General features: G+C 34.1%; 1 protein-coding gene across 1 annotated transcript in view; it reads right to left on the bottom strand.

Annotated features, from left to right (window-relative positions):
* CDK14 (cyclin dependent kinase 14) overlaps positions 1 to 18,469 on the bottom strand; it is a 583,384-nt gene that overhangs the window by 292,234 nt on the left and 272,681 nt on the right. Inside the window, exon 7 of the mRNA XM_082661962.1 lies at positions 6,488 to 6,550. Coding sequence (XP_082518088.1) covers positions 6,488 to 6,550 — 63 coding nt within the window. The remainder of the gene's footprint in view (positions 1 to 6,487; positions 6,551 to 18,469) is intronic.

Raw genomic sequence — 18,469 nt, 5'->3', positions numbered from 1 at the left:
CAAAAATGAACTACCTTCTGCCCAAAATTCTAACCAGTTTCCTACATACCAATTATCATGTTCTAACAATTGGCTGTTATACCTTTAATCATCATAAATATTTACAACAAGGCCAATGTCCTCAGGCTTTCGATTCAGGCTTTAAATTGTCCTCTAAGTAATTAACTGCTAAAATTACCCATTTGTCTAAAACTGATATAATACAGACCATTAGTTAATAGTGAATATTTATTTCAGAAGGCCATACTGAGAACAGACACATTTTGTAGGCAATTAAAGTAGCAAAGTGATTACAGCAATTTCGTTAACATGGACAATTTTTCTTATGAGTTTATTCCAGTGCTTACAAGGAATATACAGCATGAAAGATAAAACTTTAACAGATGTTTTGCTGGGATTTAATACAAAATTACCATAGACTAGCCTCTGCTTTACTATGAAATCATGAGTTATGTACTCTTTCAATTGTTCTTTTCTTCCCCCTCATTCTTCAGTGATGCATCACCTTTGTAACACTTGCAAGTCTACCTGATTCACAGTAAAGAACAATCGCCTCAATTCTCAGATGTGTGGCAACCCACCTTTTCACAATAAACAAGTATATATGAAATCTAAACAGATATGTACATTTTTATAATCCAAGATGAATGTTTAAAATATTTCCATATACTGTCATGCTGCATAGTGATGAAACCAAAAGTCAAAACTGTCAAATCTAGAAGCAAAAGGACTTGATCGCTATGTTTTCCTTCTGTTCACCATAATAAATATTCAGTATTTATTACATTCCTATCCTTTAATGATCTATGAACTATTTAACCAAATGCAGAGCTTCAGAGTTATTACAAGAACATGCTCTTTTAAAGATAACTGCTTATCTCACCTGGTTTTCACATCTTACATTTATAGAGAACCATTACAAGGTCTTATTTTAGCTCAACTGTTGTTGTTTTTTGTTAATCAGCATCTAGCACAGCATTATGAACAGTTGTTAACTTAGTAAATATTATTCTTACGTTCTTCATTTTGCATTCATCGATTTAAGTGACAAGAAGTATCACCACATGAAAAAAAATGTTAATCCATCACACAGAAATACCCATGGGACATCTGTCACTATGTTATAGTCAGACTTCTTTGAGAATAATTTCACCTGCAGTGCAGATCCTAAATGTAACCCTGGAGGAGTGCACTGTCTCTAAGCAGACAAAACTGTGAAGAAAAGCCAGTGCATGATTAGCTGAGTGGCCTCCCATGGAAACCAACATGGTAATGAGGGCTGTTTGCTTTCATGCACTACAATTCAGATGCCAAAACACAGGCATTAACAAGATGCATTCTATTTTTTAACTTCCCATACCCTCAGAGAAGGTATAAAAATTATCTTCAACATGAAAATGATGAAAAATCTATGTGAATGAGTACATATAAAGTCAGGTAAACAGGCTAATTACTGTAATTTAATATATGAATCATGCAATGTAAGGAAAAGAACATTGGACAAAGAATAAAAATGCTCTTTGACAAGTTCTTAATCTCAATGATTCTGATCTTTATATAAAATGTGGCAGCTGAAATGGATGACTGCTTTAGGATGCTAATCCTGGAATGAGCCTGGCTATAGCAGAATCACTTAAAGAAGTGTTTTTCTAACTACATCAACATGTAATATTGATTACATATTACATTTTATAATATTACGTATTGATCGTAATATTGTACTGTATTATAATCATGTAAATGTTATTTACAGCTGAGCCATTAAGTTTTATATGACTACTTTCTTCCCCTGCACAATAATTGTTTTTCCTGGTGTTAGTAACTATCTAGTTCTTTTGTTGGTTGGTTTGCTTGCCTTTGTTGAATTTTCTTTGTGGTTATCACTAATTCGACACCAAATTCTTCTTCCATCTTATAAATCTGCTCAAACACATTTGGTATTCTATCTAACCCTTTCATCTTCTTAGAAATCTCTCCTGGAGACTTCTGACCTGCGCCAATCAGACTGACTGGTTACCCTTTCAGCTTGATGCACAGTTGTTATCCTGGGATTCTTTTCATCATTGTCTTGAGGATATCCATCTCTCTTTTGTGGTAGCCTCTACTACCTGGTTTCCTTTTCTTTTCTGCTTTGGTTTATTCCCTGAGTTATAGTGCAGTACATCTTCAAGTAGCTTCCTGAGAAAGGATGCAAGGTATGCAAACTTTTCGACTCCTTGAACACCTGAGAATAATTATCCTACTCTCACACTTCATTGATAGTTTGTATAGAATTGTAGATTGGAAACAATTTTACATTGGAATTTTCAAGTTGTTGTCCCACTTCCATCTCCATTCCAGTGCTGCTGTTGAAGTTTAACACCACTGTAATTCTTGATCTTTAGTAGTAAACCTGTTCCCTTTCAGTAGGATCTTTCTTTGAAATCAGTGTTCTGAAAATTTGCAACAATAAATGTTATCATTTAACTATTATCATTAAATGTTCTGGGCATTTAATGGACCCTCTTAATCTTGAAGTTCACATCCTTCACATCTGGAAAAAGTATAGTTTAATGTTTATTGCTTTAATGACTCCCTCCTCTCTATTTTCTCCAGTCATTCAGATGGTTGATCCCCTGGACTGGACTCTAAATTTTCTGATACCTTCTTTCTCATGTTTCAGATTTGTATTTTAAGCTCTATTTTCTGGCAAACTTCTCCAACTTTTTCTTCCATTTTTACTGTTGTTTTTAATTTCTGTCATCATATTTTGAATTTCCAAAGCTACTTCATGTCCACTAATTTCTCCTTTTTAAAAATAACATAGCATTGTGTTTTATAGATGTACTATTTTCTTTTACCTCTTGGAGAATATTATTGATAATTTTTTTGAAGTTTTCTTTCTTTCTTTCTCTGTGTAATCAATGCAAGCAACTTTGCTTCCTCTGAGTTACTTATTTGTCAATTGGGGTCTTCATTGTAGAATCACCTAGATTCTTTAGGTCTGTTCTCTTGGACTGATCAGATTCTCCACAAAGACGCTTACAACTTTCTACCTTGAGGCATGGGTCTGATACCTGTTTTCTGAAGCACCACAGTCCAGGCCCTGTCTCTCATATATATATATATATTAAAGTTTTACAGATGACTCTGCTGTGGAGCCTAGTTTGAAGACCTCTTTGATGATGACCAAAGTTTCTTGCACTTAAATATTCCAAGCACTGAGACAATCCAGTACATTTTGGCAAAACCTCAAAAAGCCAAGACGTCAATAGGTATGGGGAAATGGAAACTTATATACCAACACCTATCACTGCCTTTCAGTTATTCAGAAAGGTATAAAAAGAGGTAAATCACATCATGCACTTTTGGAGGCAAAAATGTAGTAGAGTATCAATCTGTAACCATGTGAAACAATTTCTTAGTGAGAGTAGTTCCTGCTCCATATGACTAATATCTAGACTCAGTGTTGGCATCATATCTAATTTCTGTGACATTATTTATGCTAACTGCACATCTCTTTCACCAGTGAGTTTCCACCACACCTTAGGAGGTATGAGCTCCTGCAGTAATAAACCTTGTTTAATGCCCCAGTACAACCTGAACTTGAAATAGGTAGCAAACACTAAGTATTTTAAGTACGAGGAATGATCGTAGGGTGAAAGAAAAGCTTGCAAAACTTGGGTAACAGCTGTTGAAACACAATTTCAAGGAGTGCAACCTAGTAACTGAAAACCAGTAACCTAGAAGCTCAATCTTTCCATGACCATTAAGAGATTAAGGAAAAATAAAATGTAACGGATGAAGCAGAATTTACAAAGGCTACAAAAATCACCAGTGATACTGGCAATGCTTTGTGGAATGAGCTCTCTTTATTTCACCAACAAACTTGCCCATAACTCATGACACACAGTGTTGGTAAAAGACCAAACAAGGATAATGGAAATCCAGTGATGCCATGGTTTTTTGAAAAGGCTCAGGCCAGCTCTTTAATCTTAATCCTGTCACTGAATTTAAAGTCTGGAAATCAAATTTAGCTCAGAGTAGCCTCTGATTTCCACTGAGGCTGGTAGGCCCTGGGCTTCCACTAGCTGGCCTCTCTACAGATTCCCCAGGCTAAAGTGGGAAAAGGGGGCGGGGAGGGGGGAAGGAACTTGGAGATTGGAGTTGACACATATACACTATTGATACTATGCATAAAATGGACAACTGATGAGAACATACTGTATAGCACAGGGAACTCTACTTAATGCACTGTGGTGACCTAAATGGGAAGGAAATCCAAAAAAAGGGGGATATATATATATATATATATGTATAGCTGATTTATTTTGCTGTACAATAGAAACTAACACAACATTGTAAAGCAACTATACTCCAATAAAAATTAATTTAAAAAATAGATAAATAAATAAAAATAAAGTGAGAAACAGGAATAAGGATGTACTGTACTGTTGATTGTGAACCCAATCAACCCTAAGAAGAGAACATTAAATGTATAAATGAGACAATTTGAGATTTTTTTTTTTTTTTTTTTTTTGCGGTGCGGTACGCGGGCCTCTCACCGCTGTGGCCTCTCCCGCTGCGGAGCACAGGCCCCGGACGCGCAGGCCCAGCGGCCATGGCTCACGGGCCCAGCCGCTCCGCGGCACGTGGGATCCTCCCAGACCGGGGCACGAACCCGCGCCCCCTGCATCAGCAGGCAGACGCTCAACCACTGCGCCACCAGGGAAGCCCCTGAGATGTTTTAATGTTAAAAAAAGAATTATGTATTAATTATAATACTAATGTTTAAAGTTAAATTTGAACATGAACAAGATTAAAAAACAAATCTCTTCATCTGTTAAAATTTCTTGCCCAATCTAACCACTAAAAAACTACCTATGTCAATGGATACAGATTTTTAAGAAAAGTGAATAGTCAAACAATTTAAAAGAAATCTAAACAAAACAAAAAATCACAACAACAAAAAAGGAGATATATGAAAAAATCAACAAATACTGTAAGTACCATATTGACTCTATTACTTATTTTAAAAACAATGTTTTGTCAGATTTCCTACAAGTTCCTACATTTTAAAACTGTACAACATAGATGACCACCATAAAAACCCTCATTATTAATTTCATATTAAAAAGCACCTATAATTCATTAAAGAAAAAAACCAACCCAATAGAAAAATGAATATATAAGAACAGGTAACTTGTAATAGCGGAATTACAAGTGGTCAAGAGACATGAAAAGATGCTCAATGTCACTAGCAGTCAAGAAAATGTCAACATAAAAAATATTTCATTTTTATTCATCAGAATGGCAAAAATCTAAATGACTGGTTAGTCAATCCTAGGGAATGTAGAGAAAAACAGTCCTTCTGTAATTTACAACCTTGTGGGCAAAGGTTCCAGTTAAATTCATTAAAACCGACATCACGTCTCTAATTAATAAAGAAAACCCATTAACTAGATATTCAAAAGAAATGAGTATAAAGGTTTTATACTAATATCTACTCTAGAATCATTTTTAATAGGAACATTTTGGAAACAACCTCAAGATCCATGAATAAAGAACAGTTGCAAATTACGGTTTATTCATACTATGGAATAATATGCAGTTATTAGAAAGACTGAACTACATAGTCATGTATTGATTTTAAAGGATATCTATGACATATTCTAAGAGGAAAAAAACCTTATACTATATATATATATTATTTTTATAAAGCAAAATGAAATAAACACATGTAATACCATACGTGCAAATATATCTCTCCTAGCAAAGGGAAAAGTACAGACGAAAAAATATGCCACATTGCAAGAAAGGTGCAGATAATGAATGGGACGAAATGGAGACAAATAATTTTACTTCAAATACATTTATAAGTTTAGCCTTCAGATAAACTTTGTATCTTCTAACTCCCTAACATATGCCAAGAAAGAATCTCCTGTTTTAAGCTTGAAATTTTTGGATAATTTCCCAAGATGGTTGCTAGGTCAAATCTTAGAAAAACTTAGCTCTTTTTATACAAAGTAATCCAATTTCTGGTAAAAAGAAATGAAAAAAAAAGCAGTAGGAAAAACCATTTTTATCTGTTTGTACAAACAAGTGAAAAATATGCACCATGAATTCACCACAACACTGTTTTGGATCATAATAGTACTTTATCTTGAAACCAATTGGTACTGCAGTATGGAGCTCCAAGCTAGAGCTACTGGAGATTCCCCTCTTCTGAAAACAGTGTTATGACAGGATTCCAGTGGATTTTACTCATTACTGGCAAATGTTTCTCCATGAAGAAAAAACAGGATAAGGTCTAAATAATAATACCACAGTGAAAATATTTAATGTCAAAGCATGGCTTCCAATGTCAAACCATAGCAATGACTATGGTTCACTTCAATATTACTTCTCTTTACACAATTTTTTTAAGTTATAGTAGAGAGATTAGATTTTCGCTCAAAACATGCACATGAAGAATGCTAACCCTTGACTTAAAAAGATCTTTTCCTACCTTCACATTATCTGGATGCAGCCCCCCAGGGTGCTTGTCCATGTACTGACATAAATCAGTATGCTAGAAGAAAAAGGGAAAAATGTATTAACATCCCTCTGGCTGTAACACAGTGAATCAATATTTTTTTACTTCAAAGTCATCATCACTTTCTGAACAAAGCAAATATAAGGCAAGTGGGTGGATTTTTTAGTGTATGCAGTTGCATGCTCCTCCGCCCCCTGTTTTAACCACAATCGAATCATTATCTTTGCCTCTAGGCTCTGTCTTACATTAAACATATCTGTGTATTAGAAGGAATTCATATCCACAACTTTTTACTTTGTTAAATGCCTAATTTTCTCCTCATTGAACATACATCTCTTAAATGGAAAAAAAAAAAAACCCTACCTAAAAATACAAGCCTTAACTTAAAAAAACTAAAGCACATACACACACACAATTAACCAATCCAATTACAATTTCAATTATCTTGTATTTTCCAAGTGGAAACGCAGGTTATGATTATTTATGTTATATGAGATGAAAATACTACAAACAGATCATTACAGTAAAATTAATCATTGGTTTTATTTGAGTTTTTCATAACTATATTCACTAAAAAATAATTTTCAGATTCTCAGAACTCTTGAATATATTTGAGAAAATATTTATTTACAAAACTTTATAAAGATTTACTTTATAAATCAATACAAATACTTTCAAAATTATAAATTAAGACAAATACATCCAGATATAACTTAAAAGGAATATCCCTAGATAGCAACTTATGCTGTTATTCCTTCAAATATCCCAAGCTCAATTTGCACACAATTATATATTTTCTTTTTAATGCTTTTTCTGTTTATATTATGAGTTACATAAAACTTGGAAAAAAACACGTAGAGTTGCTATATAAATTTTTCTAATCTTATTGGAGGATACTGTAAGATTTGTGACATTGAAACATTTAATCATTCTGTAAAAGCCAATGATCATGATTATTCATGCCCCATTATCAGGCTTCAATTATTCAGGAATAATAAGTTTTTGATACCTTCAAGAACCTGTACCATGGCTATAGCCATGATGACAACAGTTCAGATTCCTTTACTGAGTTTTTATTGCATGCCAGGTGGTAACTCCCAAGGATACAAAGCAGAATTTAGCATTCATTCATTATTCATCACGTATTTCTTGAGTACTTATTATCTTCCAGGCACTACACTAATCACTAAAGGCATAGAATTCAATGAAATAGATGCTGGTGGAAAAAACCAGGCATGTCAGTAATTACAGTAGAGTATGTTGTATATTAAGAACAGTACTGGGTAATGTTTGAGGACATAGCAGGGGGGGAACTTATTGTGGTCTAAAGATTTCAGAAAGGCCTCCAGAAAGCATTACTTGTAAGTAACACCTGAATAGAGAATGAAAAAGGTCAGCCAATGGAAGAACAAAGGGAAAGAAGATGGGACAGAAGAAATGCTCTTAGATATATTTTGAGACAATATTGCCTTTATCTTGCACCACACCCAAGGTGTTTAGCTTCCAAATGAAAGTCAAGTTCCATGAGGACAGAAACTACATTTGATTTGGAAATTATTGTCTCTCTGGTCCAGTCAATGATAGCGAAGAAGAACTAAATAAATACAGGTGGAAACAGTTTTACATATAGTATAGCTCATTAAAAATGAGCCTAAAATATAATTATAATGGGTTCCATGGAGTTTTTCCTGACTATATAAAAGTTTTATTTCATGCATTTAATTAATTGAGGACTGATTTCTGGATCCCAAACTGCCACTTCATAACTCCATACAATTAACCTCTCTGTCCTTTCAACTAAGGCTAACACCTTCCCTAGAGATTTCTGAAGAACATATAAAATAGTACATGAAGCACTGACATATATACACTACCAAATATAAAATGGATGGCTAGTGGGAAGCTCCTGCATAGCACAGGGAGATCAGATCGATGCTCTGTGATGACCTAGAGGGGTGGGATAGGGAGGGTGGGAGGGAGGCTCAAGAGGGAGGGCATATGGGGATATATGTATACATATAGCTGATTCACTTTGTGTGCTGTACAGCAGAAACTAACACAACATTGTAAAGCAATTATACTCCATAGATATTAAATAAATAAATAAAACTAAATAAAATAGTACATGAGAAAGCAGTTTTTAATCAATAGCATGATACACAAAAATAAGGTAGTATTTAAGATACTGCCCATTATACAATAAGACCCATGAGGGGAAGAACTGTAATTTGTTCATTGCTTCACACACAACAAATAAAGTGGTAAATAGAAAGTACACCCAATCATAACAATAATCATATAGCCACATGTTAAAATTCCTATTAAAAATATATATTTTCAGTTTACAAAACAAAATCAAACTCACACAAGCTAAATATACACAACAAAAAATAACACAAAACCTGAAAATAAAGAAATAATACATCGTATTATATATTACACATTTACATTATTTACGTTTTAGGATATTTATACTGGTAAATATCAATAAAAAAGCAAAAAATCAGCATATCAATATTAGACATATTAGAATTCAAGGAAAAAGTACTAAACACTTATGCACCTAGCAACATGGCATATCACTATGAAGCAAATATTGACCAAAATAAAAGAAGAAACTGAAAATTTCACAAAATCTTGAAGGGTTTAGCTTACCTCTTTCAAAAACCAACAAATGGAATTGACAAAAAAATAAGAATTCTATAAAGGATATGAGTAACACAGTTAAAAAGCATGTTTAATTTTGTGCCCAATAAACTTACGCTACACATGCTTAAAGAAGTGGAATGGTGTTGGGGACAACTTTCACCATATTTTATACTTGACATAAACGTATTAAATGCCGATTGTGCATAAATAAATAAGAAAAGTCTCTGCTCGCATAGAGCTTACATTCTGTGGATTTTTACATACTTGTGCATTATTGTAATTTTTTTCCAAGATTAAAGTATTCAAGCTTTTTGTTTAAAAGTAAACAAACAAACAAATAAAAAACCCCACTAAACTATGAGGAAGGAAACATATCAGTAATGGGGAAAAAAGCTCCTGATGCTCATGGTACACATGACATCCTTCCGTGTATGTATGCATGCCCAATGACAGTGTAACATGAATTAAAGGAAGGAGGCCTCTCCAGAAATGAGATCTTGGGAAATTTAATAAAGATTTTTCCAAACCTTTTAAATTTTAAGATTCATATTTCCTTAGCTGTATAGCATGAAAATGTGTGTATGCATACACGCATGGCTATCTCTAGCTGTGTAGCCTTAGACAGGTTACACAACCTCTGTGTATCAGTATCTTCATCTATGTAATGAAGATAATCCTAGTATACCTACCTCATATGGATATTGTGAAAATTAATAAGTAAATATCCATTACGGTTTTACTACACTGCCCAGTACATGGTAGATGCTACAGGTGATGATGATGATGATGATGATGATGATGATGATGATGATGATGATGATGATGATTTTCTGTAGTGTGTTTAGAGTAGGAAGGGATATTTGGGAGGACTGCAATTAAAAATGGAATGATAAATACCATCAGGAAACTGGAACTCTTAGAAGTAACATTTCATCCTTATATATGTGTTCTTCCTGTCTACATGCCCAGACATTCTCATTCAAACTCCACAGCTCTCTGCACACAACCTCTGAGACTACTTCTAGCAAATACACCATTAACCTCAGATTGCTCTGGGTGATTAGGGGCAAGAATCTGGAGAATCTCAAATGCAGGAAGAGACAAGAGGTAGTACAAGGTCTTATTTTTATACCCTAGCAAACTTCTGTTCTACCTGCATTAAAATCTGTTTCTTTTCCCTCTCTCTTTTTTAATACACAGTACTATGCCTGGAACTGCATTAGATGTGCCTAAATTACAAATTTCATCACATCTCTTCTTTCTTTTTAACTTATCTCCTTAGTTCAACTCATTGGCTTATGTGACCTTTATGATTTGCACTGGTCCCGAAATACAGAACTAAACTTAACAATAAATGCTGGGAGGTACTTCTCTGTCATTCCATTTTTTAAAGTCATCCTACACATACAAGTTCTGAACAGAAGGCCCCTATGGCACATGACCAACAGATCACTATCCACTGATGAGACACAGATAATCTCAGGTCCATCTGACTTCAACTCTATTTCTTTTTCTAACACTAAAAGGAGTATCTTTAGACTAGGTGCCTGGTGACTATAGATCAAACCCAGTAACTCTTCCTCCTCCAATCTCTATCTTGGCTCTTGGCTAACATTGCTTCTTTCCCTCACTACATTACGCCTCACTTCATCTTCCTACACCCTCTTATTCACTCTATCACTGCTGCTGTTCTTCAGGGGAAGGCCTTCAGAAGCACTTGTGTCTGACAGGTTTATACCTGAATCCCTAAGAATACTTCATCAGTCTTCCGTGGAGTGCATGGTTTTAAACGAAGCTATCAAGTGTGGCTAGATTTGCAGACCAAGAAGAGGAGTGACAGTAAAAAGGAGCTGTTAAGGTTCAGTCCCCACACTTGCATACATTTCTTTCAAAATCAAGTTCCTCCTTCCTCACTGTTGATTACCCAACAAGTAGCATTTATTTGAGAATTTACATAGGTGCAGGAGTGTTTCAAGGGGAAGGAATCTGAAGAACGTATCTGAAACCATAACACCCTAAACATAAACATTGTCTGTAAAGGAGCCACATTTACAGTTTAGGTTTCTCCATGTTGATTTCATTACTCTGTGGCTGGATCAATTTAGAAGGCAGGAGACAGATCTCTCTTCGTAAAAAGGCAGGATACAGAAAGACCACAAAATATCGAAAAGACTTCTTACTCATAAGCACTTTCACACAGTAGAATCTGTTAATTTCAATCATATGTAGACCTGAGAACTGCATGACTAACAGTACACAGCCATGAGTCTTAAAGAGAAAGACATAAAAGGAAATTACAAAGATAAATTATAGATATGATGACAATTTCAAAACAGGCCTGAGTGGAGAACAGCCCTTCAAAAGAGTACCAGGAAAGGAAGTCCAGCCAAAGAAAAAGATGAGAAACTAGCTGGACCATGACATTCACCTTTTCATATTTTCCACTCTCCATTCCTTACTCTTTTTGAAACTGACTTTGGGTGAGGGAAAAGAAGCAATATACTGCCACTGAAAGCCACTGGTAAAAAGGCTCTCTGAAGACCACAGAGTCAGAAAAGCTCTTGGACATGAAAGTTTACCCATATTCCTGGGCAGAAACAAGTATAAGTCAATTATTAAGTAGGCTTCATCATTTAGTATGTGCTTATGTTTCTTTTTAATCAATGTATCATCCATGAAGTGAGGTTTTCCAATTTTTGGCCCTTCAAATGATCAGACCTCTTACTCAAGAGATATCAAGTTCCTCAGAGAAATTATGCTTTTGTATTAGCACTGGTCTTCAGACTGGACTTTTCTCATTAAGCAGGAATCTAAATAGAGCCCCTTCCCTAAAACATGCATTTTTTCCAGTCTCTTATGCTAAGCATGGTGTCTACAATATTTGTCAGCTAATTTTGATGTTTTTCAGAAGCACTGACAAAATATGACATTGAAAATAGCACAGCCCTACTTTCCAGCATCTAGGCTAAAAATAAGGCTGTCTTTCCATGGGGATAACCACCAGAAATCCTCATTTTGCAGTTATGTTACACACAGCCTCCACATTCTTTACTTCTTTTCATTTAGTTTTCCATTTTGACAGCAAGAGAAGAGTCAGTATATTCAGGCTTAGTGTAATTTTTAAAACATTAAAAACAAAACTGCTTCGCAAGAATAAGAATATGGAAAGATTCCAGAAGATAATAAAACTAATTCTGAATTTCTTTCTTCTTAAGGAATAGGCTTATTTTATGAATAAATACCAAGCCTCGGCTATACTTTTATTTTGAAATTAATGAAAAGACTTATAGAACAAAAAACATTAAGTAAAAACACGTGATTTAAAAAAAAAAAGATGGGATATGTTAAGAACTAGTTGATAACATGTACAACTTGAAAGCATAAAAATATAGAGCCCGCCTTTTCCGGACTGACTTTGATTGTTTAAGGAGCTCCCTAGTCCTCATCTCAGTTTGATTACACTCCAATTTCTTCCTTATAATGAGTAAGTGACCCATTATAAAAAACCTTTAAATAGTACTCTGACTGGTAAGAGAGCAAATCAAGAAATCTGCAAATATCTAAAGGACAAGAGCAATTATTTCCACTCTTCAGTGGTACCACACGGGGTCCCAAAATTAATGGCAACGATGGCAACTTTCGTGTCTCCAAGGCAGCAAGTGTGGCAGACGCTTACTTGTTATGCTTAATCTACTACTGGCTAATGTCACCTTTATTACCATTGTCCCATGTCTGGGACACACCACATGCACTCTAACTAAAACCACACTTTAAGAATAGTTGCGCATTTTGGTAGAACTCACTATGGTTTTAGTTTTTAATGTTTCACCTGTAGCTCATTAAAGTTGTGTGATTCACTGGGGAATAGCTGCTGCTAGAGGCAACTGAAGAAAACTTATAGAAGTTGAGCCCTCCTTTCTTCTACAGCAGTCAATGCCATTTCCTCTGGCTACAATCTCTGTTTTAATCAGACTGCATTGCTGTAAGAATTAATACATCAAATTACTGACCAGCTAGTTTCAAACTGCTTTTATACGAAGTCCACAGGCTTAAACCGACTTTGCATTTTTTTCCGTTAAGATTTATAGTACTCATCTATTTATTCCCAAATCATAATTAATAAAATTTTAATGTTGTGAGTTCCAATACATAAGCACTGTTCATTAGTGAGAAAAAATGGAAAGAAATATTAATCAACTTCCCCTTTAAAACAAAACCATAGCCGTTCAAGATGCTTTATAGAGAAGGTTTGTACCCGCTATATACCACAGGGACCCACTTTTAAAACAGTGGTTAAAAAATAATTTATTTTAAAGTTTGTAAGTATTCTATTAAATGTTATTTAGGCTTTTTGCAAATGCACTGAAATCCCTTTTCTTTAATGACAAAAACAAGACATTCATGAACAAGTACAAAAGTACTATCTCTTCCCTCAGAAATAAAAATTCTAATGATGATTACTGTGCCTTAAGTTGCATCATAGGACGTGGTATGACAACAGAGAAAATACGGTCTTCCAATCTGTTCCATATACCCAAAATTATGTTCTTAAATGGAATATTCTCAAATATTCTACTGTTCTTGTAAAGACTTATTTTATATATTCCAAAGCCTATTTCTAGGTTATTTTATTTTCACCTGTTTTTACGCCACTTAGGAAATGTTTGAAATTCTGCCAGTAAACCACACACATATTTCCTGGGGAGGGCAAGGGTAGTTAACATACACAACAGTTAATACTATATAAAAATCCTCTCATAGTAATCACACTGCCTTGGCTTATTCCTAATTAAATTAGTCATTCTTTTTTTATCATGTAATGTATTTTTCTCCTTTTGGGACATAACAAACCTAAATGTGACTTAGTGATCCCATCATTCTAACTAATTGGTTTCAGCTGTCATTTCTGAATCTAAAATGCATGGGCAGCCTGGGGATGGTGACTGGAACAGGAAGCATTTCCAACCACATTCCCATTGTGTAAAACCAGCAACCTGAAAGATCTTTTCCATTAAAACAAAAAACTTACTATTTGGCTTCTGGCAATGACACTATGGGTAGAGAGATTGTATAGGTCTACCCAGGCGGTAAGACTGTCATGAGTCATTTTTCTCACATAAAGAGAATGCAGACATTTATTTTCCAGTAGTTCAAGTGTCTGAAGTAGTTTCAATATTGTAGGGGGTAATTCATAAACCAAACACATATCTATATCCATATATCTATGTCCATATCACTTCATAATACTTATAGGGGGGTATAAATGATAGTCCTTTTTTAAATTAAATAAATTGAAAGTATAGATTTGGGAAGTTTCAAAAATGGTGGAAATCTTCTAGAAGAAGAACACTGTGGTTCTACAGAACCAAATGCTATTACTGCATTAGAAGACTGTATAAACGTGCTCTCTTGAAACAGTGAAGGAAAGACTACTCAGCATGGTTTATATGCCCTCTGGCACACCATTCACAAGCCTAAAACATATAATAAATTTTAACAGAGTCAAATAGACACTTTAAAAAGATTTTCATGCTATTCTGAAGCCACGTTTAAAAGGAAAAATAAAAGGCCAATGGGTATAAAGAATGGAAAGCTCTGATCATCCAACATCCTCAAGAATTTGAAAAAGAAAAGGTTAACAAAGTGGGCCACAAAAAATTTTTTGGAGTCAAAGTATGAGATGGAAAAAAAAAAAAAAAGGAACTGGAATAGTTCTCAGGAATATATTAACTCTGAAAACCCTTCTGGAGCTGCCCTGCTGGAAATATGAGAGATCCTGAAATTATAAGGTAAAAGTAACATGAGTAAAAAGATTAGAAACAGAGGAAAAGAGGAGAGAGGGAGGAGAAACAGAGGGAGAGAAGACAGAGGAATCAAAGGTGGCTATCCTGGAATAACTTTTTCTGGCTACAAAGTAGAAAAGACAAGCCTTTTTTATAATCTAGGTTCTAAGGGTTAAGAGTAACACCCACCTAGGGACTGATCATACCAGATGTGTGTGTTTCAGAAAACTTTATGAAATATACTGTATAATGAGCTTCAGGTACATGTTTTTTTTTTTAATTTTTATCGCAGTATAGTTGATTTACAATGTTACATGTTATTCTTCATTTTAAAAATAGTAATTCTGGAACACATAATCACAAGGAAAACATTAAACAATTATAACTTGTTAACGTTGTCACCCTGTCTTTTTTTTTGGCATACCAACTGATATTCAAAATATATTTTCAAACTTATAGTGGGTAAAGTATTGCAAATGTATAAAGATGGATAAACAGTATTCACTATTCAAGAGCTTACTGATGACCAGGGGGGAAATAAGAACGATAACTCAATAATAGTCTCTCTCTTACCTTAAATGAAACATTTATAGCTTTGTTCCTATCATTTGACCAAGTAGTGACAACTTTAGGTGTTTTTTTTCCCCAAGGAAATACAGAAGGATGTATTAGAAGGAATGTTATTAAGATTTTACAATGCAAAATACCTTAGAGTTATTAAACATGGTTATGAATATCTGATTATTTATGGAACAAGAGCTGTGTGCTACAGACTCCAAAATGGGACAAATCAAAATCTCTTGAGCAGGCGAAATAGTTTGAAAGATAAGTTTATACCACAAATGTAAAGCTCATTTATAGCTTCAATTAAATCCCTGGCTGGTGGGAATACAAATAATTTAGAATGATAAAGCTTTCGGGGAAAGTCCTGACAAACAGTGAAGTATACGAAATGTATGTTTGTTATATATGATGAAAGAGACAACTTATATTGCTATTCCTGTGGCACACCTGCAGCATAAGTACATTATAAGGTAATGTACTTACATTTAGGTAAGATCTATTTTTTTCATTAAGTTAAATTATTTCAATATAGTACATAAAGGGGCAAAGATAGTTTAGGTTTCCTCAAACTCTGTGAGTAAAAGGATCACACCAACATTATTTTTTTTAATGCAAGTTTTTACCTACAGGGTCTAATGCTCTGAAGCATGAGAAATTGAAGAGTAGTGAAACGTATTGTTAAGGATCCACAAAAAATGGTAAAAGTTTTGTTTGAAGTAGTTCTTTTAATAGCAAAGAATAAAAAGACCTCAGATCACAGAGGGGGTTAAAAAAAAAAACCATGAATTCTTGTATTCTGAGTACCGCCAAAAGTTAAAATGAAGTAGAGATTCCAAAGTATCTTTTTTTTAGCATCTACAGTCAAAAGTCAAATTGCTGGCTTATCTGACCAAAAAAAAATTTACCAAAGAGTAAATCATCACTCTTTTTCTTTTCTTTCACTACTTGCTTTTGCTCAATCCATGTACAAAGGAAATGTGCTTAATTCCTTGCCATGCATGAGTATTAAATTAAAGATACCCTGGAAAAAGAACTGCTTTATTTTTCTTTCTCCATCATTAGACACTTGCAAACTTGCCAAGATAATAACTTTCCCAGGAGCTTGACATATTTGCCAGATATAGTTGATATTCTGAATATGAATTCTGAAACTTCAAGAAGTGAAGACCAACATTATTGCTCCTCATGATGTTTTAAACTTTTATACCAAAATCTAGTTATATATTCAGTGAATCAGAGCTAAAAATATCTTTTCATTTTCCTGACTGTACAATTTGCCATAAAAAGGTTACTAAAAAATATTTGAAGAGAAAGAATAAAGTCTCACTGAGTTTGTCTGGGATGAATTCAGGAAGTGCTTTCCTGATGCTGTGGTTGAAAATACCATTTGAAAGTCAGTCTTAGCAAAATTTAATAGAAGTTATTGGAGCTTAAATTTTAAATCAGTCACTAAAAAATTGTTAGAAAGTCATAGTGGAGAATTTTGGGCAAAACATTTCAATATTTACTTCAAAATAAATTAGTAGGCCTAGCACGTAATTATTATAATCAACATATAAAGTTGGTTGTAATAATTTGTATCAAGAAAAACATAGCAAACACCATTCTTGACATAGAAGGTGACCACATTTGTACTTGACCCTTGATGCTATGTATGATACAAAAACTTGTCGTAAGCAAGCTGATTTAGTGCCCTTATTGATAAAACATGTAGTTTTAAAATGTTAAAAAACCAGAATCAAGTGTTTAATATTTTAAAATAATCATTATTTAAAGTTGTTTTATTAAGAATTTTAAATTTATCCAAAATTTAAAATGATATCAAAGAAAAGCACGGGATTTTTATACTAATGCAAAGGGTGCATGAATTTTAAAATGTGGATAAACTTTGGTACATAACTACATTTACTGATTTGGAACAATGGTAGCATTAACTTCTGTAAGTTTTTAAAAAGGTTAAAAAACAGCATATGTACTACATAAGTATAGTGCACACATAAATATACATATATACATGCATACAACATGCATGTGAGTATGAATCATAAAAGGAGTCTTCAAAAGAAAAACACATGGTAGCACTGGCTTTCTCTAGAGTAGTTGGATACTAAGTAATCTGGGATATGTCCGTCAAGACAGGCCAACTTATGCTGCTGTGATAACAAATAACTCTTGTTCACAATTTATTGGCCAAAGCAATCCACAAGGCCATGCCCTAGTTTAATAGGGAAGGGAGGTATAATCTTCCTGCAGGGGTTGGGATCCAAATACCAGAAAACAGTAATACAGTCATCTACATTAAGCAAATTATACTCAATTTTTTTTTTTACTCTACAATAGTGAGAATGATAAATACATATACATATATATTTGCATTGAATTTTATTTTTAATACTTTTTTTTGATGTGGACCATTTTTTAAGTTGTTACTGAATTTGTTACAATATTGCTTCTGTTTTATGCTTTTTTTTTTTTTGGTTTTTTGGCCCTGAGGCATGTGGGACCTTAGCTCCCTGACCAGGGATCGAACCCGCACCCCCTGCATTGGAAGGTGAAGTCTTAACCACCGGACTGCCAGGGAAGTCCCTTGCATTGAACTTTAAAAGAAACTTTTGTCAAGGATTTAATAACTTCAAAAAGGATGCTACAGTTTTATGAACTCAATTATTTCTCATCCAAAGTTAACTTTTCTAGAAATTCTTGCTATACCAGGTTATCTTTTTCCCCTCTGAACTCTGAAAATCTTTTGATTTTCTGCTATATGTCTGATATATTTGGATATGTAAATCAGAAACCCATATTTTAACAGTAACTTCCCTAAAAGATAACAAATCCCTATTAAATTAAAGGGTTAAATTGCATTTTAAAATTAATCTTGGGCTTCCCTGGTGGCGCAGTGGTTAAGAATCCACCTGCCAATGCAGGGGACACAGGTTCGGGCCCTGGTCCTGGAAGATCG

This window comes from Grampus griseus (assembly GCF_964374135.1).
Source record: "Grampus griseus genome assembly, chromosome: 9".
Taxonomy (NCBI): Eukaryota; Metazoa; Chordata; class Mammalia; order Artiodactyla; family Delphinidae; genus Grampus; species Grampus griseus.
The sequence above is the reverse complement of the archived record's forward strand: the minus strand, read 5'-3'. Positions and strand labels throughout refer to the sequence as shown.